Genomic DNA, 26,493 nt, shown 5'->3' with positions numbered 1-26,493 from the left:
TCAAAGATGGGTTGCCAAATTCTCGCGACAGCGGTCACTTCGATTCGTACCGTCATAGTGGACGGAAGCAAATTGGTGAGCTCTTGCCGACGGCTTTTCAAGTTAATACAAACGCATCAGATATCAGAGATTTCCTTGACAACTAAACCGACGCGGAGTGAGTACAAATAGTTTAAGTAAATGGTGATAAATTTTATATGAATTATCAGTTGAAACCGTGGATCTTACATGGCTTGGTTTTGAGTCGTATGGTGATATCGTGAGTTAAGATGGCTGCCTGAAAAGGATCAAGCGACAACTTTCTACGATTTAAAGTTTTCCCATGCCAATACAGTTCTAGTACGGGAAGTTATCTACGAAGGGTTTGTGAAAATAAATTGTAATAATAGACACAGATTGGCAAATGGTTCATTAAAGCAGGTGCATTTGTGCTGAAAAACTTAAGCAGACCTGTGGCAGTGTGAGGTTCTGTGTGCGCGCGTGGTTGTGTGTGTGTGTGCGCTGGACAGCATTATTGCTAGTTTCGTTCGATTAATCGAAATATACTACTGGCGCGTGAGGTATGCTTTATAGTTTTACATTGTTGAAGTGATGTACAAAGTGGGATGGTTAATATTTATTGTTAAAGGTTGGTTTTGTTAAGGTAGCCAGGTAGCAGCAGTGAAAAAGACGCCATTTTGTAATGGCGATGGATTGTAAAGCAGTTTGTAGTGTGTGCGAGATATGCTAGTGTGTGCGTGTCTAGAGAAGATTTCATGGTGTGTGTATGTGATATTTTAGAGTGACGAATGTGTTGGAACAAAAAAGAAGTGCCGCAAATTGGCAAGAGGCAAGAGGAAAATTTGGAAGAACATTCGAGTGATGGATCGAAACTGTGTTGTATGTGTTGCTGAAGAAAAGCAAAGAGTTTACAGGTTTACTATGATTGTTGCACCAATGAAAAATTATGTATCTCTATTTTCTGCTGTCGAATCAACCGTACTGACCATGGTAATGTTACACTTGTCTTGTTTTAGGTATTTTTTTCTCCGTCATTCACCAATCGACACCGACGCTGTTGCATTGAACGTTTCGTCTTCGTTACCTACCGTGTGTTATCATTCGTGAAGCATCATAAAACAATCATCAAACTGGCAAAAGTAATCTTTGACACGACGGCTCATGAGTAGCATTCGGTCCAGTGAGCGAGATCGTATAACTGTGAAGATTCATAACATGAAACGTAGCGCATCGCGCGAATCTCCACCCAGATCAAAGCGACGCAGCAGTATTGGACGTTACGACGACAGCTCAGACGAAAGAGTAACCCCTGATAGAATGAGACGACGTGTGGCCCGTTCTCCAAGCCCGCGGGCACGCTATGCTTCTCCGCATCGTGACGAGTACAGCTCGTCGCGTAGTCGGGCTGAAATTGGAGGTGGTGGCGTGGATAGGTACACGTACAAGGTGCTTTGTGTGAGCGCTATTCATCCTAAAGCATCGGAGGAGTTTATCAAGGAAACGCTGTACCGGGAATACAAGAAGTTCGGTGATTTTAGCATTCGCATTTCGCACGATCTCGACGAGCGTTTGGCGTATGTGTGCTTCCGTACGCCGGAGGACGCCCGTGAAGCGAAGCATGCAAAGTCGCGCATCATTTTGCACGATAAAGTAGCGTTGGTCGAGCCGGTGTATGAGTCTTCGAAGTCGGAGTCATACCGGCGGCCACGGTCGGCATCACCTTCCGAGTACGATCGTCACTACTATGCGCGATCGCCTGGTGTTCCCCCGCCGGATCGGCGCCGTCCTCCCGAGCATCATCCTTACGATGGCTATGGACCACCACCCGGTGGCCGTATGCATCATCCTGATTTCAGACCACCTATGCACCATGACTACTTGCCGCGTGGGCCACCGATGCACCATCACGGCCCACCTCATATTCATCCCGGACCACCACATCATCACTATATGCCACGTCCGTACATGCCCAGACCACGGGCACCCTTTGACAAGCCAGAGAACAAGAAGGACAAGTTCCCAAACTATTTGCATCACATCCAACCGGAGGATGATCCACTAGCAACGCGCACACTGTTTGCTGGCAATTTGGAAATTAACATTTCGGACGATGAGTTACGCCGCATCTTCGGCAAATACGGGCTTGTGGAAGATATTGACATAAAGCGCCCGGCACCCGGCACTGGCAATGCGTTTGCATTCGTTCGCTACCAAACCCTTGATATGGCACACCGTGCAAAGGTGGAACTGTCCGGCCAGTACATTGGTAAATTCCAGTGTAAGATTGGATACGGGAAGGCGACGCCAACTACCCGCATTTGGGTCGGAGGGCTCGGGGCCTGGACGTCGGTAACGCAGCTTGAACGTGAGTTTGATCGTTTTGGTGCGATTAAGAAGATTGAGTACGCGAAAGGTGACAGCCAGGCGTATATTTTGTACGATTCGATCGATGCTGCCACAGCGGCAGTAAAGGAAATGCGTGGTTTTGCATTAGGTGGCCCCGAGCGCCGTATTCGGATTGATTTCGCTGACAATGGATCGGCACCACCGTTTCCGAAGCGTCCATTCGAAGAGGGCGGTGGCGAGTATCGTCGCGTTCCAGAGTACGAGTATCCGGATGGTGCCCCGCCATACGATGATGCCCCACCGGGTTACGGTGGTAGTGGCTACGGAGCGCGTTCCTTCCGAGGTCGGGGAAGCGGTGGTGGTAGCGGTGGTTACCGTGGTAGAGGTGGTAGCAGTGGAGGAAGCTTCCGTGGAGGTTTCCACCACGAAGGACACCGACCGGCAGGAGGTGCAGGTGGACCACCGCACCACGGCCCGGGTGGTGGAGAGGAAGAATGGCGTCGTCCGGCAGGTGGCGGTGAAGCGGGCGAATATGAACGTCGACGTTCGGGTTCCCGCGAGCCCGGTGGTATTGATCGCTCCCGTTCACGATCGCCACGCCGGCGCAGTCCGGCAGATTCCGATTCCGATTCATCATCACGCCGGAATGGTGTGCTGACAACTGCCCGGACACTTTCCGAGGTGGCGAGAAAATCGAGTACCGTGTGGCAGGGTGCTCTCATATTGAAGAGTTCCCTCTTCCCAGCCAAGTTCCATCTCACTGATGGTGATGCCGATATTGTGGACGGTCTTATGAAAGACGAGGATGGAAAGCATCATCTGCGCATTACACAGCGCTTGCGTCTCGATCAACCGAAGCTGGAAGATGTGCAAAAACGAATTTCTACATCATCCTCGCATGCCATCTTCCTCGGTCTGCCCGGTTCGAGTCCCACCGTATCATCCGATGATGCCAGTGTGCAAACACGCCCGCTTCGCAATTTGGTAACATACCTAAAACAAAAGGAAGCAGCCGGTGTCATTTCACTTCTGAACAAGGAAACGGAAGCAACGGGCGTATTGTACACTTTCCCTCCGTGCGAGTTCTCTACCGAACTTCTCAAACGCACTTGTCACACTCTGACGGAGGAAGGACTTAAGGAGGATCACCTAGTGATTGTAGTTGTGCGAGGTGGGACAGCCTAGGAGCGGGAGGAGGATGGTGTTGACGAGGAAGAAACGGATCAGAAAAAGAAGAAAATAAAAAAATCCGCAAGTAAAACCAGTAAGATGCATGAATGATCCTCTACAACAAACTAACGCAAAGCACAGAAAGCGGTAACTTCATTCGATTAGTAAAGGACGATACTCTGCTCGAGTATTTATAGCAGAGTAAGAAGCTTTTATTCTATGCCGTCGTAAAGTGCATTTGTGGGTAAGTTAATTAAGTTCTGTTTTGCTTTAAAAGAGTGCTAAAGATATCATAATGATGGGTTTTATATTTCTTCCATTTTAGGTGAGCACCCATCGAAGCAGCTTTACCGGTTTTTACTTGAAGTTGAACTACGCGATATGGCGCGTACTTATATAATTTGCTTTTGTTTACGTCTATAGAACACAACACAACATACGTAGAGATTTACCTTTGCACCGTGCTATTGATACAAATAACAAAGGACATATAAACATTGTATTATAAACTAAAAAAGTATATTACCCAACCTTATCGTAAGTACACTTCTCACCTCTCATGTTATCTCACCATCACGAGGACAGGAAAATGATGTGGAAGCAGATTTTCCGTATGAGCCCTGCAATCGAGCCAGCAATAACATAATTTACGACCGTAACAATTACAACAAGCGAATGTGTTTACCTTAGATTGTCAAAATGTTTTTTTTGTTATTTACGTTGCATCAACCGGTGACCAGTGGATAAAAGTAGTTGTTGATGCTTAGGGAACAAAATCACCATGCGTGCGAGCAAGAAAAAGTGCGCACAAGCTTCTCAGCATTCGGCGTGCGTGTACGTGTTTACTTAAAACGTTTTATTTGTTGCCACTGGTGGTGTAACTTCGTGCGTGAATTTGTGCATGTGTATGAGTGTTTAATTTAAGAAGTGCCGCGGAGATTCAGGGAAGCATCTATGCAACTATGACTGGTGGCTAGTGTCGCGTTAATTTTGGTCATTTTTAAATTAAAGAGTCCAAAAATGGTCCGACGGAGACGAAGGAGTGTATTTAAGTACCTTTCGTTGCAAGTGATTGTATTTTGGATATTTGTGAGCCTATGGCATGCAGATTTATAAATTTTATTCTAGATTGATGAAGGTTATCAAACCAATTGACAACACATATGGAAAATTCGAAAACTATTGCGATTGATTTAGATACTTTATACAAGGAACAGCTTTGGAAAATAAAATCATTACTAAAAATTGGTTTGCTTGTAAAATATTAAATGTTAGTTTGAAATTATATACATTTATTTTGTACAACAAATAATCTTTTTGTACTATTTGTTACAGTTCTACAAATTCTCGATTTCGAAATACATTCCGTATAGCTGGTCCTAGTATCTGATCAACTGCAATTTAAACATGATTTAATTACAATCTTTCCTCTTAACCTTGTCTTAATACCGTGATTTGATCAAATTTCTGCTCTAATCAGGATAACAGCTTGAGGTTTGAATTTCAGCCAGTTAGTACGCAGGTTTCAGATGATCGTCCGAATTTTCATTCTTTTTAATCTTCCTGAATTGAAGTGATTCGCTTGAGGGAAAATATATATCATAATGACTATTAGGCTGGGGTTCGTGGTCTTAAACTCCATAAACAAAGTAGTAATTCGAGGCAAATTGATTCGCTTGCTCTCTCTTGGTGATTAAAGTTACTGATTCATCGGTACTCAAAAATTAATGGTGAGATTAGGGCGATTGATCTGGTTTATACGATACTTGATCTTCGGTGCCAATAAGAGGTTCCAGCCAGTCATCTTGGGTTTTCTGGAAGTGTGTCCAATTACAATTCGTAAACATATTGACGTTCATGTTTCAAAATTTTGTTAGCTTGATAAAATCTTCGATACCTACGTTCTTGCTGGAAGGATCAGTGGTATGATGTGGAAATCTGAGAGTACTGAAACTTTTGTTACAAGTGTCAACTGAGCCAAAAATTCAATCCTCTGAGCACTTATGCATTGAAACGATCACGATGGTGTCACCAACATAACTCCTTTATTCAACTTGCTCTGTCTAAGGTTTAATGAATAATAAAATTTGTCTGTCGTATCGATAATTCATGGGCATTCATAGACAACAATGAATGTGTTGCTATATATTAGTTTAAGGTACCATATTTGCGTACGTAAAGCGTGACGAAAAGGAAGAAAAAATGTTAGATTAAACGTTGCAATGCTAATAAGTTTATTTATGGATATCATCTATGATTGGCAGATTTTGGAAAAAGTCACTTGAATGACTTCAGAAGAAGGGATAAAGCACGTGATGCATATATCGAAAAACATAGTTAAACTACATGCACATAACGCGAATGTTCATTGCAGTATAGTCTAAAATATAATCATTTGAAAATCAATAAACTTGACAAATTAAATGTGCAACGAGATGATGGTGCAGTGACCGATAAGGTGAAACATAGATTTAAACTACGTGCTACTACGGCAGAGATATAAAATTCTAATGAGTTGTGGTGTTGTGTAATTGCATGCCTAAAGAGCGATACATATAGAAATAATAAATAAACATACAATTTAAACAACGGTGCGTGCTTATGCGACGGATGGCAAAAGGCCAAGAAACGTGACTTCTACAACAGTGTTGTTTGTGATTGAACTAAGTGAAGTTTAGTCCTACAAATAGAGTGAAACGTAATCATTAGAAATCAGAAGAAAGGTTTCTCAATACTCTATTGCATTAGATGATCTTATGTCGATGTTAGTAGAGCATAGTTATGCCGTGTAATTTTTTTATTTGTTCAGATGTAAAAATGTTCTTCATACACGAGTAGTTAAGAGTGCAATCGAATGCTAGAGTTTAGAGTTTAGATCACAAGGAGAATCCGAAAATGTTGTTCATCATAGATGTGCATTGAAGTGTGGAAGATTCGAATCATAGTTTTGTTTTTTAATTAACGCAACAGTTCAGTTCGATAGTTAAATTCTAAGTGAAGTTGTTCAGTTCGGCCGGTTGGAACGATTTTGTTGTGAAGTTTACTCCAGTGTGTTTAGTTGCGTTTAATATGCTTTCCATTAATATCTTTCCGAGCATGATTGATTTACAATAATGGATTCTGAAGCGTATCCTCCGTGTGTCGGGCTGTGGTACGAACGGCTTGTTGTTCAGCCAGTGATGATATTTTTCGTATGAAAGTAGTTATCATTGTGAAATTGTTTTTAGTTCAGTTCCGTTTGAGATTTGGTGTGAAAATATATCCGAAAGCATATGAGAACTTGTGCTATTGTGTTCCGTGAGTGTGGTTTCCAGCAATTCAATCTATGGTGATCTACCTTGTGGAATTGTTTGTCAAAGATGTTTACATATCGTTGAATTTTTACAAATAGCCATCAATTTGTGAGCAGAGTTCAATAACCTTTTTTACACAAAAAGACCATCCCTGTAATAGTGTCTATATCTTTGTTCGACGTATCTTTGTTATCTTGCCCTTTCTGTTGTGTCCGACATTTAGCGACAGTGAATTAATGCAATTGTTTAGATTAAACTGCTTGGATATAGGACCATTAGATTAATTATTTTTGGAAAACCTTGTAACAGTGTATATTTTAAGTACTTGCAATATTGTCTAATATTATAAATGAGGATCACATTTGAATTCTTTTATGCAAACTCACATTGCAGTATGTGAGAGATTGATCGGATGTGTAGTGAGTTGTTCGTAGAAGACTTATTGATTAACCCAGTTATCCTGTGGAGTACGTTCCTTGGAACGTACAGTTTTCACTGTGTTTAGTTAGTGGTGCTGCGTTGTTCAGTTATCAATGAATGAAGAAAAGGTGAGGTGTATATGTGTCGTGGTGGTGCAATCGAAAGAAACATTTCGTTACTCAACTGAAGCAATTCGTCGTTATATTTCCCGGTTTTTGTGCCTTGTATATGATATTGTTGTGTTTGTTGTGTGTTTTTTGCGTATGACCTGTTACATAGTTTCCGACGGGAGTGTGTGGAGTATGTGTGTGCCCATATTTTCTTGAACGAAAAAATTGGCTTTTTACAATGGCCAATACCAAATGGAAGAAAATTGACGACATGATTTCACTCCGCTATGTTTTAGTGACTTCAGCGATGTCGTTTCATGCAATGTGTGTTCGATGTGATACCACGATATAACTCTGTTTTTTCGCATTGGTTCCTGTCTGCCTGCCTGCCTTATGCATTGCACGTCTCTAGCAGAATGTAGCGTTTGTTGTAAAAATTTCAATTTAAAATTGGTTTTACAAACGTTACCTTTTGCTCTAGGACGTACTATCACAATATTTCAACTACCCGAACTCATCGGCAGAGCACGAGCATGTTTTGTGAATGCGAGCTCTAGAAGTGAGTGTGTTTTTGTTGATCTTGAGGCTCGATCGCCTTGTGCGGAGTGCGTTTTTCCATCACACACGTGTTAATAGTGTTGTTGCTGTATCTGTTTTTGTGTCAAATAGAAAATAATGTGGTTTAAAGAAGGTAGTTAAATGAATATGTAATTTAAAAAAATAAAAATTAGTGTTCTCCTTATCTCTACACACCGAGCAGCAGCGCTGATACGCAGGTTTTCAACCATGTGCAACATTCAAATTTCAGCTGCAGATTGTGTGTGTCGAGTTTTGTAAATGTGGAACACGATTAAAAATCCCGTATAAATAATAAAATTCAAACCATTGTGGTAGTATTTGCGTGTACATTAACGAGTGACTTTCATGAAAGTGCGTTCTTAAGGAGGAAAGTGTTATACAAGTTGAAGTCGCGGGGTGGTAATCACTGATTTACACGAAAATGCTGTGGCGGATTAATCTGTAGGTGGATTGGGGTTCCGCCGAGGACCCCACCGGTTTGGGTAGCCTCGTCGGGAACGGGGAATCCTGTACGATAACTAAGAAGAATAAGTATCTTCACCAGTCCCGGTCTGCCAAGGGCTTTGCGGCAAGAACAGTGCAGAAAACTCCAAGTTATTCCAGAAATCTTCCACGATAACATTTCCCCCAGAACGAGCGCAATGTGCAAGGCAGTCAGTGAAGTGTATATAAATCTTTGTTATTCAGAGCATCACATAAGCCGAGATGAGAAATGCCCATCCCCCACATTAATTACAAGTGGTCCTCAAAAGGAGCCTCCAAATAAATGCTAACGGGAAAGTTAGATTGTCGGCAATCATCTCTAGTTTTGGGGTCCCATCTACCAATCCGCTTAGGACCTCAGAGAAGCTTGATCCGACACAGCAAATATGTATTAGTGTTTCTTAATCTGGTGTTGTTATCTTAATATAGTTTTGATTAGTTATTAATTTTAAAATAGATCGTACAAAGATTTTTTTTATCTGGCCCCGTCATTAATTTAGGTTAAAAAAATTTCTAAAATTTTTTAATTTCTAATTGTTCTTGAATTGGGTTTCTAATTGTTATTTGAATTATGGATAGCTAGAAAGAGCGAGCTATCTATTTTTCAAGTAACATTTATCTTGATTGAAATTGCACTAGGCAAAACAAGTGGATCTGGAACACTTTGTTTTAATTTGATGATAACATACACTTATTAATCAGTTAGCTTATTAAATTAGCTTAAAGGACGCATTTAGTGCATCATTTTTATTTACAAAATGGACGGAAAGGACGTATTTATTTTAACATCATTCATTAAATTTCCAACATTATAGTATCCTTTCAAAATGAGTAACAGTCGATCTGTTAAGGACAATTCATTCTTATTATTAGTTATATTTAATGCAATTTGGCTCTGATTCGTTTTACTGAAGAATGTCGTTTTTGTTAAACCGAATGTTTATGCTGTAGCAGTTTTCTTTTGGTGGCGGATATTTGTCACGACCGTGGAAACATATTTAAAAAATTCTTCTTAGTAAAAATACATCCTTGAAAGACTCAATTTCTTATTTTCCATAACTGTTATTTAGCCTTACGTGGTCAATCTATTGTCGTTTGAGAAACCGACACCGGTACTGTTGAAAAAACAACAGACATCCTTTGGGTAAACCATTGCAGAAAGACCATTGCAGTGTATTCAGGTGATAAGTTTTGTACTCCTCAAAACCGACATAAATAAAAGTGTACTTCGAATAGACAAAAATGATGACATCTCGACTAAGTGAGCTTATTGCAAACTAATTGTACTGATTCTCTTCGTAAGGTAAGAATATGTTTTTCTTTCTTAATTCTCTAATTTGACTTGGTACAAAATTTCTAATTCTCTAATTTGACTTGAAATACACTACCAAACTACCAACTATCAATTTTGAAGAATGTTCACTTTTCACTACTCCTTGCTGTGGGAAAGCATGTTGCAAATTCTGATCTGTTAAATCTACAGGGTGTTCAATAATTTCGAATACACTTTCAAAATGTCTTTAAAAAATCAAAATACAAGATAGACTATTTCAAATCAATTTATATTGAAGCAATGTTTATTGAGAACATTTATGGGCTATTATCCAGGAGCACTCCAGGAGATCTTGGAAATGAGCTTCTGAAATTGGTCCATAGTGTTCACTTGATGTTCGCTCTGCTTGGCCAGCATGTGTGACCATACAAAAAAGTTCAGTAGGTTAAGGTCGGGGAGCTAGGATACCACAAATACTTATCGAAAAAAATTGTCAAATTCTCTCGACACCCCGCTTGGACGATATTCGCCGTGTAGGCCGTTGCATCGTCCACTATAAAGACGTAATTATCGTTCCCGTAGAGTTCCCGAAGTGCCAGGGCCACAACCTTCTCCAGAACTTCGATTTTACAATACGCTGTGTTGATTTTCACGTTTTTCTCGATAAATACCAGTGGGAGCTTCCTTGCATGGATAAACTCCCCCAAACCATCACTGACGCTGCGTTTTAGAATCCCGGTACGTTTATTAGGGATGGGGAATGCTGGCCAACGTCGGCACCTACAACCGATCATTTAGGGCATTGTGCTGCTGTTGCCAGACAAAGAGTTTCTCAAAAGAAAACACGAACACCTGAAGTGCGTGCCGCAAAAGTATCAGTTTGGCTTTGCCCAGCCTCTTTTTCGCTGTAGCCTCCGTTAATTCGTGAACCTTACGTTTCTTGTACGGCTTGCACTCTTTCCTCGAGCTTAGTAATTAAACAAGACATTACAGCAAGTTGACATTATGTGCAACGTTTAGTGGATTTTAAGGTGCTAAAATTGACATCAATACAGTGAATATACATAATACAAAGCTACACAACGATGAAAAGTTGTATTCCAACTTATTGAACATCCTGCATATTTAAAGAAAGAACCGCAACGTGCATTACAACTTCGTCATCTATTGATAGCTAATGAAAACGCCCCTGTTTTGTAACAACCTTAATAAAAACTCCTTACAAACACATTTTAAATGTTCCTAGAGAGAGAATCATAAATTTTAGGTTGAATAATGTTTGGGCAAATTACTGGCAATTATTGGCTGTACAAGTAAGTTACCAATGTTTTATAAAAGTTGAAGCCGCCAGTACAACGTGGACAGGAATGCAAGATTGCTTGTGTCATATATGTTTGTTGTATATTAATAACATTGCATATTTGAACATTTTTATCAATGTCGTTTATTTTTTAGAGCAAAATTTATAAGAAATTCTTTATTCAGAAACTGTTATTTCTATATTGCAATACGAAGAGAACAAAGGTTGAGCTCTGTTGTTTGCTTCAGGAAAATTTTAAGGCATAATGTATGGTAATCTTAAACGCAAAACATTTACACCTAGCTTAATAAACAGGCTCAATTTATAATAAAGCGAAATTTTCTCTCGCATAAAGTGATATGCTGGAGTAAGTGGAGTAAGGACAGGGCCTCAAGCTTCTTCTTAAATTGCAAACCACTTAATCCGCCCCTGGTCAGAACCAATTCGTTTGGAGCTTGAGCTCGCCTCAAGCCGGAAGCCCCACGTACATCACATGATATTGAAACTAAAATCTAAAAGTTAAAAAATTTAGTATTGTAGTATAACAACTAAAAAAACTACTTCCAATGTATAAGCTATAGAGTTCTGGTTCTGAGCAATAATTATTAACAAAATGTTTGGCCTGATCGTTCTAATAGAGCGATCATCTATTTAGTAAGGAGTAAGAAGATTTTATTTTATTTTATATCATACATGTACAGGCATTTCATAAGTTCCGTGAATGATGCGTCTCGGAGAAATCCGCTTAATTCGAACCGTTCAACATGTCGTTTTTATTTCGTAGTACAGGATTGAATTTGATTGAATTATTTGCATGTTACGAAGCAATTCAAAACTAATATTTTAATGGGTTTTTTTCTTCTGAAAATTAAGGCCAAATTTTTCCTAACCTATTTTTTATTTTATTAAAATATAAAGTATTTTAACAAAAAAAAACATAAATAAAAAAATTCTGATACAAAAATTCCTGTCATACGAAAAAAATGTTAAAATTTTAAATTTTCAACCCGAGAAAAAACTGCGCACATTTTATATTTTTTCTGCATTTGCCACCTGTACGATCGGGTATGATCCACCTTTGACTGAATGTTCAACAACTTTCTACTGCCGTACACAGTGGAGGATGAATCTTAATTCCACTCTTCTAGACATACTTCCAAAGAAAAAAACCACACAACGGGGAAGCTTTCTAGACGAAAGTCGTACGTTATGACGAAAGGATAGTGTTTTCTTAACTTCTGATTGACCAGAACCGGTTTCTTAATTTTCGAGAAAAGATCCAAAGATACTCTGAGAAAGCTGCTAAGCATAAGAATGAAAAAAGAAATGTAGAATAACCAATTAGATAAATCGAACATACATCTTTCGAACATACACACATCACTCTTCATTTACACATATATGTTGTTCAATTTTTTATGCTAATTTCTTAGCAATTTATTTTTGATATTTACGGCATACAGTGGTAACATTTAATTATGTTATAAATAGGTTCTAATAATATTCCCAAATAATAAAAAAATATTGATGTTGCTGCCGAATTGCAAATTATTGCAAATATTATGTTAAGCTTGAATTTTAGCTAAACTATCTGTTTTATTTGCTTCCTAGCCAACGCATACTGTTTGAACAACGATGATCTAAGATGATCGTCCTTCACCCCATTAGCCGCGTTTTTCTGTGACTTGATGAAATTATCACAATGAAGGAGAATGGAAGATCATGTTTCCATCTTCTCGATGTAAAACTTTCTATTCTCAGTTGAAGATTCTTTCTAATCGTGTTGGCCCGAAGTGAGAAGTTTAGAGGTTAATGCTCTTTCTTTCCATTGTTCTTTTCCTCTTATTTTTTGTTAGCGTTCAACGTTTTTTTCCAGCATGTTCTGTATAAGCAAGTGGTGTATTTGGATTATTATAACTTATAGCGAATCATAGTCAAACTTGCCAAAAGCGGCGAAATTATTTTATAGAGGGACATACACCAGATATTTGTTGGAGCATATGAGAACCTTGTAGAAGCAGCTGCCGTTTCATGTACCACAAAGGAAATAGGATAAACTATTGAAACCAGTATTACGACTTTGTCCTAAATTGACGAAACCATCAGTAGAGAAACAGTGGCGAATATTGCTGAGTTACTCATCATTACTGAACTAAATTCAACTCATTATTGTACAGCAAATTTGGCTCTGATCGGCTGGTCATGTCATTTGAATAGCACCGGAGGATCCAGCTCATCAAGTCTTTTTTAGTGTTGGGTGAATGAAATTCAGATTCATGAATCTGAACGAATGACTCTGAATCTCTCGCTATTTCAAAGATTCAGGAATCTTCATGTAATCATGGTTTGGCATGGTGTTTTAGGTGGTCTTCAACCCTCCACTTCCCCTTCCCCTCGTCGTACGTGTTTAGGCTCCCAAAAGTTTCTTCTCTTCAGTGATGATTCATATGAGTGATTCTTTTTGAAAGATTGAATAAACACAACTAGTCCTTTTAGGTCGTTCACATGGACAAACTGAGATGGATTGATGATGTTGAACCAGTCCTCCACAAAGACCGGGGTAATGAATTGGATGAAAACGACACTCAACCGTGAGCGATTTAGAATATTCCTGCAGCAGATCAAGGCCGCGAAGTTGTTGTAGATAAGGAACAAATCACAATAAATATATTCATTATTATCATCAAGTTTCACGCTTATCCGACTGTGTTGAAGAATTCTATTTTGGTAGAAACCAACCTGACTATTGTTACTTATTGTTACTGTATGCGAAGGTATTAATTTCTCAAAAGATGGATGATTTCATTATTAATCCAACATATACCGCTTTTAAAATACCATTAGAATTAGATGGAACTGGATCAAGAAGTTTATTTACCTTCAGGGCTTTCCTTTCCGTATGGTGTGGTATGGATGCTTACCATTGAAGCGTGCCATTTGCGTTATCTTCGCACAACAACGCAACATAACAACCGGCTGGGTCTAACGGAATCGATACACCAGCCAACCGAATGACCGATTTGTTCCATCCACACGCAATACAGATGAAATGCGATCTGCCCATCGTCTGGAAATACCCGAGTATTTTAAACTTCGTATTGCATGTGTATGGATTAAACTTTTTTTTCACTACTAATGACTTTTGTTTCTTGCTCGAAACCTCACAGAATAATCGTTTGATTACACCACAGACGTTTGAAGAATAATGTATTTTTTTAACATATTTTTGTTTACCAACCTCTAAATTCTAGCATGTTCAGTTGCATGGATTATCTTTAGGAAGGTTGCTAAAAGAATGATAAAAAGACATGCCCATTCCTGCATAACGATCTACAGTTAAAACCCATTCTACAATCCGACCTGTCGCAATCCGTAACAGACTGGCAGAAAACCTTGGGAACATTTCGTTTGGCGTCCAATACAAATAACCTGGAGGGGTGGTACACACGAGAAATGAACTCGGACGAAAAGAGAAATAGGAAAACGTGGAAATTCCGCTGGGAAAGTGCTTGAGATAAAGACAGGGAGAAAGAAGCTACATTCAATAGGTAACTGTTTGCTGGGAACTAGTCGTACACATATTAACGACCGACCGGATTGCGCTACTCAAGATGCCGCGCAAAGAGATCAGTGTCATCTTTGCCATTGGTAAGGTTGGCGAAATTCATTCATTGCAGCTTAGGCACGAAGTGTTTATATACCCAGTTGGGCAACTACTCCAACTGTAACGGACTTCAGCAATGGGCGGTAGTGTTTGAAAGGAAATTCTGCATATCCCAAAACGGGTGGTAGCGGAGTTTCTAGAAATAGACTCATCGCCAACGTATCACCACAAACGAACTAACAGAAAGCTAAGTTTTTTTTCCTTCCTTCAATACCTTTTGATGATGACCAGGCTGATGCTTACTTCCATTAGCTGCTCTTCGGATGTGGGTTAGTTGGTTGTTGAATGTTTTAACCCAAATTTGTGGACAGCGTGATGGTTAGGTTATAAACCAACACTGGGCGTGGAATTTTCGGACCAGACATCGGTGCGGTGTACTTAACTTGAAGAAAGGGTCAGCTATTTGCCAAACGTACTTTCAGAACTACAATCGGCATTTATCCAAACTTTAAATCATCATTCGCCCTACTAGATGGAGAAGGGAAAAGTTTACAAAAAAATAAAGCATTTTTTTCCAGCTTTCATAGATGACATGTATGTAAATTTGAGCTATGAGGGAGAGTCGATCGACTACTGTAATATGATCAATACAATATTCCTTACTAGAAAAGAGCTTAACATCTCTTGTAGTCTTGTATACTCCACGTACAGCCGTCTACTACTATATATTTGTATTAACCCATATTGTTTTAACCCATATAATAACAGTGTTGAACTGAACAAAATATGTTAAAAGATGAACGTTGAGATTTTCTTGAAGTAGTAAAAAGCTATTATTCAATGGAAGAATTATAATTGATGTTAATGTAGTTTTATACATTAACTTCATTGTAATCAGTTCAGAAACGTGATAGAAATATCCAAATTGTAATTGGTTTGTATTATTCTTGTTGTTCTAACGATCTTTCAGATCATGCAAGCCATAACTGATTTTTACCTCGTAGTCGGATATTGAGCCTTTGTTACAATGGAACGGTCTTGATGACATTTTGGTAGCGGTCGTTTATTGTGAAAGACCGGAAACTTTACCAATAATCCACCAGTTGATTTGTACAACGATTTTTTTTTGTATTTTTTGTTAGTCAATTAGATTTTAGGTAATAATAATATAGTACTGAATAGTACATTAGCACGGTGAAAATGTAAAGAGGCGATACGGGAAATGTACAAGAATTAACGGAAAAGGGGCATTACAAATGATTTAGAAATTAAAGTGAATGAACTAACGCACAGATTAAGTAAAGCAATTGTATTTTCGTCGACTGGGTGAGGTAAGGACGCTTGGTTTAATTCCTCTCAATTAGCTCACAGCTTGCACAAAACTATGAGAACAGAAGGATATGTTATGCTCTCATTACGTTCTTTTGAACTGTTGCGTGTTGAAAGGCAACATATTTTGCGTTGAATTCCGTTTCTTTCTTATTAAAATGATGCGTGCGAACTGTAGATAGGTTTACACCAATTACAGACCAAGCGGAATCTTTAAATGATTGATAGCACGTTAAGAAGAAATAATTGCCATCTTTTTCTCTACCACGTGATACATTCAATCAAGCTGAGTCTGTTCCGTTTAATCGAACCTGTTTAGATATGTGTCTAATCACACGATGCCCTTAATGAAGTGATCAAACTTGCATGAACTATCAGCGGCAGGAAACTCGTCGATTTAATCATTTTGGCACAACTATTGCACAACGATTTGGTCTGTAGCGAAACAAACCTATTGCTGCACAGTCAACGGTGGGCGAAGATCGGCCACTGTGGAGCAGCTGTAGCAGCAGTAGCAGCAGTAGTAGTAATAGTACTGCGTGCGACTTTGCTTAAGATGCATCGATAACGGTCGGTGTTCGCAGCGGAATATAACTGTAAAGTATATTTCAACCATGGGCCGCAATTCGACACGCTCTAAGTACACCGGGACAGACGAAGCAGCGAATGTGGTGGGGTAAGAAAAGTAAAGAAACAACACAACAAAAATGGATGTATAATCTTATTTTCTGTTAGCGGTAGTCTACTTTTCCCGTAGAAGTCGGTGATAATTAGAAAAACAAACTAATCCATTTGGGAACATAAAGCCAACGAAAGAATATCTTATTCTTGATGCTTCGAAGCGGAAGAGGTTGTGTTTCCTTTTCTGATGTACTATCACTGTAAAATAGCCGTTTCCTCCGTTGCGTTGGGCGCATGTTGGAACATGCTGTTAAAAACGTGTGTATCTCTCTATCATCATTCCCGATCGTGTTCCGGTTGAAACGTTTGAAGTATGAATAAAGGATAATTTTATCAAGATCTATTAGTGCTATTTAATTTTACACTACGATAGAATAGATCATTTCGGTAATGGGTGCAGCGCTTGTCTTTATTTTCAATATGAATTAGTTTTAGTGTGTGGCGTGTGTTTTGTTATCATTTGCAAAACATTTGAAGTTTTGCTAGCCCAACTGTGCAAAAGCCTTGTTGAGTAATAAACTCAATAGCCTTACTATGCAAGGGATCAATTTCAAGGGCATTGTAATCGGAAGGGAACGATGCTTAACGATTAGAAAACTTGACGCATAAGATGGTGATGAGAATAGCAGCATCAGAAACGGGGTTCAGGCTTAGCACAGTTGCTTAGCTGAAGCATTAAACCTGTCAAGGTCCTCTCGTACGTTTGGCATCCAGATGCCGCGCCGTCTCCATCCAAACATACATCCCTCCTCTCTGCCATTCTCATCTTCGAAGCAACAGTATAAAGAGCAAGGCTGGGTGAAAGCAGCAGTAATATGGGCAACCGATCCTCATCCGATTCTTCTCTTCTGCGGGTATGCTGATATGATATATTCTTACCTGTGCTTGCTTTCTCCATCTGGCGGAAGAATCTGAACGTGTTGTATAACAGCCAAACGCAGCCACCTCATCGGGATGAGCTGATCGTGTATAAAAAAAGTAGCGCTTTTGCCACGAAACCCACTTCGCTCTCCCGGGAAAGAGAAAGAGAGAACATCAGATTCCTACTAGAAAGAAAATCGAGGGGGGAAAAGAACGAAAAAAGAATAAGCATCCGTAGCAGAAAACCTGCTTCGATTTACACCGTCTTGCGCAGCGTGGGGTTGCAAAGTGATGAGAAGGAAGAGGCACACACTGAACCGTCTTCACCATACCACCATCATTCGGTTCGTTTGGTCCAGTCACTTACCAGACCACAATCGTCGGTATGCTTGCTTGCTTTCTTTCTCCTGCACTAGCAACTCTCGACGGGGGAAATCGGGATGTGGAGTGCTTGGCTTTCCTGTGATGGCTGACAGTTTGGCGTAGATCTACCACTGCTGGACGCGCCAGTACTATTGTAGACCCCGACCAGTGTGGACGGTACATAGAGAAGAGTTAGTGTAGTGTGGTGTTGTGCTGCCAGTATAAAGTATTCACTTCCGGTGCGACGACGTGATCACCGTTCTCTTGAAGAACCAGGGAATTATAAAACAAAGCAAAATAGTTCACTAAGAATCATCGAGAAGTGCAGTGATATTACGCTGAGCTGAAGAAAGTTCTACTCAATTGACTGTGATTAGGTTGTTGTTTAAAAAAAATCAGTGTATTTGGTGCAAAACTGATTGCAATCCTGCAACAACAGCAAACGATGAAGTACCTAGTGTTTTTGGTAAGAATATGCAGATATACAGTGAGATGCTTTAATGATTATTGAAGTCTTACACAGCGTGTAAAAAAGAACGTTGCAATGTTGATGTAATAGGAATAGACATTAGAAAGCAACGTTCCTTCACATTGGATTAATCAGACTTCTAGAAAGGCTGCTGCTAATCACTGAAAGTAAATGATTGCTATCTGGATATACTATCAAGATAGAGTAAGTTGGGTTGCAACAGGTTGCAACAACGTCAAACAACCAACGTCGTTCCAACCAACACATAGGCACAGGGGGAGTTCCCAGGAATTCTTCCAATACGGTGTGCGGGTGTGAGAGATTTTCACCACCAGTTCCGAGTGTGCCTAATAATTATGCAAATAGTGTTCTACTTTCCGCGGCCTGCAACCCAATACGGGAATCGAACGAACGAATGTACGATGGGATTTATTTCCGTGGGGCGTTTTTTCTCTTCACTCTGTCTGTTTTGTTCGTATCTTGTTTGGTCGTATGCACAGGGGTCCGTTTTGATGTCCCATTTCGGTTTGGGAACCTGTAAGAGAAAGTTTTGTGTCTGCCCGGTGGCACTGATTCTTGAGAACGGTGCGAATATGACCAACAGATGAAATGCAAACGAAAAGCGAGAAACCCATTTATGACCCAGGGTTTTCGAACAGCGTGCGTCATCATTTCGATGAATTTCGATTTAATTTCTTGTAGCGGGTAATTTTTCACCTTTTAACCTCCCATACTGGCTGATGTATTTTTGTACACTGAATTTATCTGTCTGGTTGAATCTTTTAATTCAAAGATGTTACATGAAAATTATCATGAAATGAATGAACAAGGGATCTATTTCACTGGCCACTTCTGTGATAAATTTATCAACTGTACATCTGTACTAATATCATCTCGACTAGACTAAGTTCATCTGCAAGGCTTTAAGATGTATAATAACAGTTCTACAACTCTTCTTACCACTCCGTATTTGGATTGCCACATTCGCAATCTCGATCGATGGCAGTATATGGCGTTCCGGTTCGGAATATCTTCCGCACTTATGCAGAGGTCCGATGCAGGTCTGAAATGTGTTTGTAGGTCAGTCTTGCCCGAAGAACTGTTAGCTGGTTTTGCGTATGTGTTTGTGTGGAAGATGATGTTTTTTATTATATTTTTTGCTTTGCTATTCACTTTAATTGATGAACCTTTCTTCATGTATGGAGTGCATATTTCCGCACTCTCTCATACGTAGAAAAGCACGCATGTTGCGGTAAACAACGGGTCCGGTATACATACAGGTTCGACCCAGTAATGAACAAAATCCATCCCGCTGTAATGTATGGGCTACTCGCCTAACGATCACTTCTCCCACTAAATCACACGGTTCGGCACTAGAGCACGCCGATCGTTAGCACCACGGAAACAACATTCTAATCGGTTCGTTAATAGATAATCAACCTTTGAACCGAAACCAAAGCGAAAACGGTTGTTTTTGGTCAAAAACCGTTTCGTATGTCGAATCGATGTTTCGAGCATCAGGAAAAAATTACACATAACGCATTTGAAAACAGAAACGAAAGAAAAGAGACAAGCCTAGATAATGATGAGTGTATTTCGGAGGATGAGAATTTAATGAAACCATGACGAAACGAACAAAAAAAAACAAATCAGTTAGGTTCGTCGCCTATTTTTTTCTTCTCCAGATACAGGAAGAAAGGCATAAAAGTCTTTCGTTTCAAAGTAAAACAAAAAAATGTACAGTTCCGTTCGCTTTTTTGCGGCAGTATTTAAATGATTAAACTCGAGAGCTCATCTCAAATCGTAAAGTATCACCTTCAAGTTCATCAGCTCCATCATATTATTATTGTGATCTTCTCAGCTGTTTTCCGCTATACGTGTTGCATCTTCTCTACAACGGCCAAGGAAAGCATTTTAAGTGTTTAGACTCGTGCTAAATCTTACAATCAATTGCGTTGAAGTTGAAAGCATTCAAAACACAAAAAGAGCCAAACAATCGTACGTAAGTGTTTATCAGTACAGGTACTACGTTTCTTTTTATTGCTCTTACCAGTTATAAATATGTGTGGAGAAACAGAGCTTCAAGAAGAAGCAATAGTGCACCGGAATTCTGTGCCCATTTCGTTTACTTGCCTTCCCCAAATAAAGCATATCCGTCGTAAAAAAAGTATCTCTCTCTCTTACGCTCTCTCGGTGAACGGGTCGGAAGCAATGGATGGAACTTAAAAATGGAACAACGCATTATTCACGTACACATTCCAATACATTGCCATGCTTTAGGTAGCGTGTAGTTGAGTGGTGGTTTAGATTACCGAATCCATGTGCACCCTTTGTGTTAGCCTTTATCATACGGATCATACGGGAAACAGGCAAATCGCACGTGTCGGACTCTCGGTACATAAGTGTCGAATCACTTCTGTGAGAGTCTGCAAGTACGGTTGACCATAAAATTAGCATCAGAAGTGGCCTTTTCAGGGTAATCTTTCCTATCTGTTTCTCGATCCCGGTGCTGCTGCCCTGTCTTCGAAATAGGCCAAAGAAATCGGGGTTGATATACTAAGAGTGTTCCCCCGGCGTAATAGCTTCTGAATGTGGCAATAGCAACCGGTAATTGTATTGACCGATACTTGCGCCATGAAACAGCTTCCGATCTCGCTTCATTTAACAGGTTTTCTTTACGTCGTGAAGCGTTGATTGCAATTAACCTATCATCATACTAAATGTACTTTAAGCGATGAGAAATAAGTCCTCAAAATTGACTATTAGAACTAGATAGTTAAAGAGAAACCTAATCTATACGGAACGCTTGGGGATCTTTTAGCATGTACATTTGTACTTCACTCTCTCGCCTTTTTTGGTATCAAATTAGGACACGAAAAAATATATTTATCGATTGGTTAGAAATTGATATTTATAGCGCTACTAGTGCGAATAATTTACCAGCTTTTGCAAACATGAGAAAGTCGTGGACGAATTTTATACTTAACGGGTTATTGGGTGTCAGCATTTGCATATGTTCCATTTTCACATCAAACAATTTCTATTTCAAAAGCAAAAAAAACAACAAAAGCAAGGAGAGTTTTGACAATCGGTTTTCAGTGGTTCAGATTATGGTGCTCTGTTTAACATATGGAAAGAGTAGCAATAGCCAGGCCGTTCTTCATGAATAAAAAAACATATGGAAAGAGTAGTAAATTCGTTCCGTGGCATCTAGATCTCGGAACTGAAAGTGAAGTGCGGGCGATTTCTGAATCATAACGAAATAAGATCTTTTTTGTTTTCTTTGCTCGGTTTGTTTGGCCATTGGACGTAAAATCAAACAAACGCGCCAAAAATCGATAAGAGTACACAATTTCACCCAAGACTGTAGAAAGTGGTTGCAGCAAATGTTTCTCATCCTACCGTTCACACGGCACTATTGCTGTGCAACGCCGAAGTTAAAAAGGCGTGAAAATGGTATTCATTTTCGAATGCGGAATTCTTGGAAATGTTTGGTTGATAAAGTAAAAAAAAAGGAAGATGAGGAAGCAAGTTGAGAAAAGTGCAGAGGAAGTCATTTGCAAACTCTCAGCAAGAAGCTCTCAATTACAAACCGGCTTGATTGAGCACCTATCACCAAGTCATCAAAAGCTGGTGCGGAAAGCAGCGATTGATGCTGATGACGATCGGCAGAGATGATCGTTGGTCTAATTTGCCGGCATCTCGGCGATAGCGTTGCCCACACCGCACTGGGCAATACGGTGCGCGAACGTATCAAGCTAATTAGGGCACTGAAACAGAGAGTTTCATTATAAGCCTTTAATTCACTCTTACGGTTAGCAAAGTATCCCGTGCATTAATGAGAAGGAGTGAGTTTCCCTTTTTTTTGAGTATGTATGCGCTGAAAAGTGGATGAACAGTTGCTCAAGCAATCTGCTCGGTCATTGCAAAAGAGGTGCAGATATGATACATCTGTAAATAAAAATATTGTTTTCTAATGTAATTTTACAAATAGAAATTTAAGCTTTAAATGGCACCAAGCTCGCGTTGTTTTATTAACAAATGATCTTTTCTTTTGGTTTTACGCACAGCTTCTGTTTGGATGTCAAGTATTGATCAGGGGTGATGAGCTGTTGGACTCTGAAGAGCCTCCAGAGGGGTAAGTTCAAACGGCTATGTTTAGTAATGCAGATTGATCAGATATGCTTTATTTGAGCTGTTTCATTTCTATTCCATTCGCAGATACTATGCGTTCATAGAATCACCCTCTGCCGTTCCACCAAAGGTTCGTTCACCGCCGTACACGCACATAAACATTGAATGTAAGGAAGCGACCAACCCCAAACCCTATGTATCCGCCAACAATCTGTGCGGTGATTTGAACAAGGGAAAGATCCCCCGCAATCCGATGAAGCAAAACGTACTAGGCGAACCATACCCATTGTAAGTGTTTGAGAAATTATGTTTCATTGGAACAAACAATTAATGATTTTTTAAAACTATTTTTACTAGTGAATTGATTCGTAACCAAACGCTCAAATTCTTGTCCAAGACATTACCCGTACTCAAGGCGGATGATACCCTACCGAAGGTAACACAAATCATTCCCGATGAACCCGTGGACCAGTTCGATGATAATGGGTAAGAACGATCGCATACATTTATGTTGGAGTTTTGTTCTACCTACATGCGAATGTTTACATTTTAGCATTGGTCGCAGAATGGGCAAATCCATGCGTATGGAAGAAGAACGTCGCGCAGAAGAAGATGCTCGGGCACCACGAAAGTTCTGCGATGGTGGTGGTGTGTTCTGTGCCCTGTATCGTGCCATCCAAGGTGAACCGATCAGCAGTAAGCTGGTAGCGGAAAGGCGCGAAGAGGCAGCCGCCTATCCACCACCACCCCGTTACGAGGGACCTCCGACACCTTGCCCGGCAAAGGTGGAGTACGCAACGCCGGTGTTTGCTAAAAATTATCAAGGATCATGGCGCTACGTTGTGCAAATTCCATACGAGGGTTACTTTACGCAGACGGTAGAAGTGACGCGCTGTTTACAAGCCCGTTGCCACTACCTGGACGGTGGATGCCTTTCCTCTCCACGTTGGGTTAGTTTGCTGGTAGCGGAAATATTTTACCCGAATGCGGAAGAACAGTCAACTGCACCAACGACGACCACCACTACAGCTCCATCGATCCAGGATTTCCAGGCATACCAGCAGTATCTGCAAAAACGTGCAGGATTGCCTACGGACAACGTGTACGAAAGCGGCCTCAATGGCAGTCCACAGCAGCAGCAACAAGCTCCAACTGCCGCTGCGTCCTCAGCCAAAGCAAATCAGCATTGCGATGGTCACGATGAAATCGGATGCTTCCAAGTGCGGCTGTACTACGATTGGTTCCTCATTCCCGGCTCGTGCAAATGCTGGCGACCGGACTACTTTGCCAAGTACGTGCGAAAACGACCATCGCCGGATCTGTAAAATCTGAAGGTCCTAATCGGATGATTTAGCGATATAAGATGCGATCGTGCGACACGTCAATGAGTCTTATTAATGCCCTCACACGAACGAACTGACTGACTGACAGGCTGGCGGCAGATTATTTATTATTTATTTCACTAAAATTCCGGTCACCTGAGATGGACGAGATAGATATGGGCTTGTAGTACACATACGTTACTGCCAAAAATAGTAAGACTGGACAGCAGCATGGTGCGTCGCCCATTCCTTGGTCCGGGCAAAAGACAAATCTAGGCGACATGTTTGTTAAGAGCACGAGCTGCTAATGTAACTCGACTAACGGCGTCAATGAATCGGTTGTGGTGTTCTTCTACTAAATATTTTAAACTATACTCTCGGGGGCTCTTACTTTGTCTGGCTCGCGTCCGGGTACGAACGGAAGGAATGCTAGGATTTTTTGGACTGCTATCGCTTCGCAAGGTTAGCATGTATTGAAACACGGTTTTGCAAACTTGCTAATATGCCTGTGTGTACCTGGTCGTGAGACAATTCTCCTGCTAACCTTGTGGATACGTATTGCGCCAAAAAAAGAGAAACTAAAAAAGCACACTTACGCACAAACACACGAACACGTACACACATTAGCGTTACTTTTACTATGTAAATAAGACGTAAACCTTTTTAAAATATGATCGTGATTTTTTTTAATAAATGGTTTATGACGTACAGAGAAACAATTTTACTTTCTTTCTTGGCCTGTTCATTGTCGAGCATGTCACGAAGACATGACCAGGGCTCCAATCCGTTTCCAGTAAAGGGCTGCAGTCCTCCATTCACGGCTGTATCCGATCTCCGACAGGTTCGATTCCACCTGATCCAGCCAACGAGCTCACTCTGCTTCTTTACGTCTGGTGCCTAACGGGTCGCTGACGAACACCTTCCTGGTGGGGCATGAGACCGTCATCCTCATCACGTCCCCAGCCATCGTATCTTTCCGGCTTTGACAACCGTCAGGATATCTGCACCGCCATGCAGCTTTGCTAACTTCTCCTTCTTCACACGCGCTGTTCGCACACACCACCAAAGATAGTCTTTAGCACCGGCCATTCGAAAACGACGAATGCATTGTCGTCCTCCGTCGGCATAGTCCAGGATTCATACCCGTAGAGGACTACCGTATGTATCAGTGTGCGATATATCGTGCATTTCGTGTGTTCCTGGACTCTTCTGGACCGCAGGAGTTTGTGGTGCCAGTAGTAGGCTTGATTTCCCTTAGCAATGCGCCTTCGGATTTCGCTGTTCATGTTGTTGTCCGAAGTGGCGATCGTACCAAGGTAGCAGCACTCCTCTCCCACCTCAAGATCGTCGCCGTCAACTGATACTCTGCTTCCGAGTCCAGTAGCGGATCTAACGTTGGACGGAGTAGGCGGCCGCCTAGGGCCCCGTCGCTTGGAGGGGCCCCGAAAGACGACAGAACATTTCATACGTAACGGAGCCCAAGCAGAAGTCCACCCCTCAGCTCATCAACTGCCTCGAACACTAGAGGCCCCTTTAAAACTCTGAAGGAACGTTTTCCAAAGAATCATATGGATAGCCGGGGCCCCAAGATTACGACAATGTGATTTTTTTGCCAACCAGGTTCGGTGGTGGTTTGGCGCAAAAAGGCGGAGAGGTTGTGAATTTGTAGACCCTCTCGCTTAATCCTACAGAGCAACCAAGGGCCCCTTTAAACCGAGAACGATCGTTTTCCAAGGAAAGATATGGACAGTCAAGGCCTCAGCAATATCAATGGGTTGTTTTTCATTGTAAACCATATGCACAGGTTAGCGAGTGTGTTTTGGCTAACGGTATTTCCCATCGTCTGTGTAGTTGTAGGGGTCCCGAGCAGGTGCAGTAGGGGCCTCCAAAAAAGACTCCCCCGCCCCCTCCCCCCTCCGGTCAGCAATTTTGAAAACAGTTAACCCCCCGGTCAGTTTTTTCAAAATTCAGTTTATTAAGCAAATTGCAGTGCGGTCATAATTTTGGGGCCCCAATTACCATTTCGCTTAGGGCCTCCGAGAAACTTGATCCGCCAATGTCCGAGTCTGGCTCTATAATGGTCAGAGTCTCCGGCAAGCACGTATTTGGATTTCGTCGCATTGATCCTCAATTTAATTGTATGGGCCTCGCGTTTCAGTCGCGTGTATCCATAGCCATCCATAGGGGCCTTCAACAGCCGTACCAGCTTCCCTGGGAATTCGGAATGCTGCATGGTGCTCTATAGTTCGGTCCGATCTATGGTATTATAGGCTGCCTTAAAGTCAATGAACAGCTGGTGCGTAGGGATCTGATGCTCTCGGTACTCCTGGAGGATCTGCTGTAGAGTGAAGATTTCCACTGGAAGATGTATAATGGCGGCAAGCATCTCCGAGCCCATCTTGAACAGCTGAACTAGCAGACCATCGATGCCAGCTGATTTGTTGCATTTTAGCTGTTTGATGGCACTGATGAATTCGTCGAAGGATGGCGGGACCACTTTGTCATCCCGCTGGCTATCGTAGTACTGCTCTCCTTTGCTTCCTGCGCCTGGTTCGATCTCTCCTGCATCTGTCCCATTCAGGTGTCTATCGAAGTAGTACTTCCACCTGATGATCACCTTTCGCTCGTCCGACAGGATATCTCCCTCCTCGTTGCGGCACATAGCGGTTATGGGAGTGAAACCGCCTCGTTTCTCCCAGCTGGGATAGCTGCTGCAATAGTTGCTCACCCGACTCTTCGAAGCTGCGCTTCTTGTC

The 26,493-nt window shown here is 41.1% G+C and overlaps 2 protein-coding genes across 3 annotated transcripts; both read left to right on the top strand.

The window, feature by feature from the left end:
• The first annotated feature begins 30 nt into the window (after positions 1 to 30).
• On the top strand, positions 31 to 6,371 carry LOC125768834 (RNA-binding protein spenito). Of its 2 annotated transcripts, none has more exons than XM_049437022.1 (3): positions 31 to 157; positions 1,017 to 3,760; positions 3,842 to 6,371. In XM_049437022.1, exon 2 carries the CDS (start codon positions 1,162 to 1,164, stop codon positions 3,529 to 3,531), a length of 2,370 nt encoding a protein of 789 aa, XP_049292979.1. In that variant the 5' UTR covers positions 31 to 157; positions 1,017 to 1,161; the 3' UTR covers positions 3,532 to 3,760; positions 3,842 to 6,371. The 2 variants fall into 2 exon arrangements, with proteins under 2 accessions (XP_049292979.1, XP_049292980.1); XM_049437023.1 differs by lacking the exon at positions 31 to 157 and adding an exon at positions 181 to 560.
• A 5,415-nt stretch (positions 6,372 to 11,786) lies between these two features.
• On the top strand, positions 11,787 to 24,474 carry LOC125768877 (uncharacterized). Its single transcript, XM_049437137.1, has 5 exons — positions 11,787 to 18,278; positions 22,352 to 22,419; positions 22,503 to 22,703; positions 22,773 to 22,901; positions 22,969 to 24,474. The coding sequence occupies exons 1-5, from the start codon at positions 18,258 to 18,260 to the stop codon at positions 23,738 to 23,740; spliced, it is 1,191 nt and encodes a 396-aa protein (XP_049293094.1). The 5' UTR covers positions 11,787 to 18,257; the 3' UTR covers positions 23,741 to 24,474.
• Positions 24,475 to 26,493: the final 2,019 nt, after the last annotated feature.

Source organism: Anopheles funestus, chromosome 3RL (assembly GCF_943734845.2).
Source record: "Anopheles funestus chromosome 3RL, idAnoFuneDA-416_04, whole genome shotgun sequence".
Lineage (NCBI taxonomy): Eukaryota > Metazoa > Arthropoda > Insecta > Diptera > Culicidae > Anopheles > Anopheles funestus.
The sequence above is the reverse complement of the archived record's forward strand: the minus strand, read 5'-3'. Positions and strand labels throughout refer to the sequence as shown.

What these genes read in the sequence shown, in the direction of transcription:
- LOC125768834 (XM_049437022.1), top strand. Translation starts at nt 1,162, where the DNA reads ATGAGTAGCATTCGGTCCAGTGAGCGAGATCGTATAACTGTGAAGATT.
- LOC125768877 (XM_049437137.1), top strand. Translation starts at nt 18,258, where the DNA reads ATGAAGTACCTAGTGTTTTTG. An exon ending in TGAAGTACCTAGTGTTTTTG is followed by an intron (nt 18,279 to 22,351) that starts GTAAGAATATGC and finishes TTTTACGCACAG; the next exon opens with CTTCTGTTTGGATGTCAAGT. An exon ending in TCTGAAGAGCCTCCAGAGGG is followed by an intron (nt 22,420 to 22,502) that starts GTAAGTTCAAAC and finishes TTCCATTCGCAG; the next exon opens with ATACTATGCGTTCATAGAAT.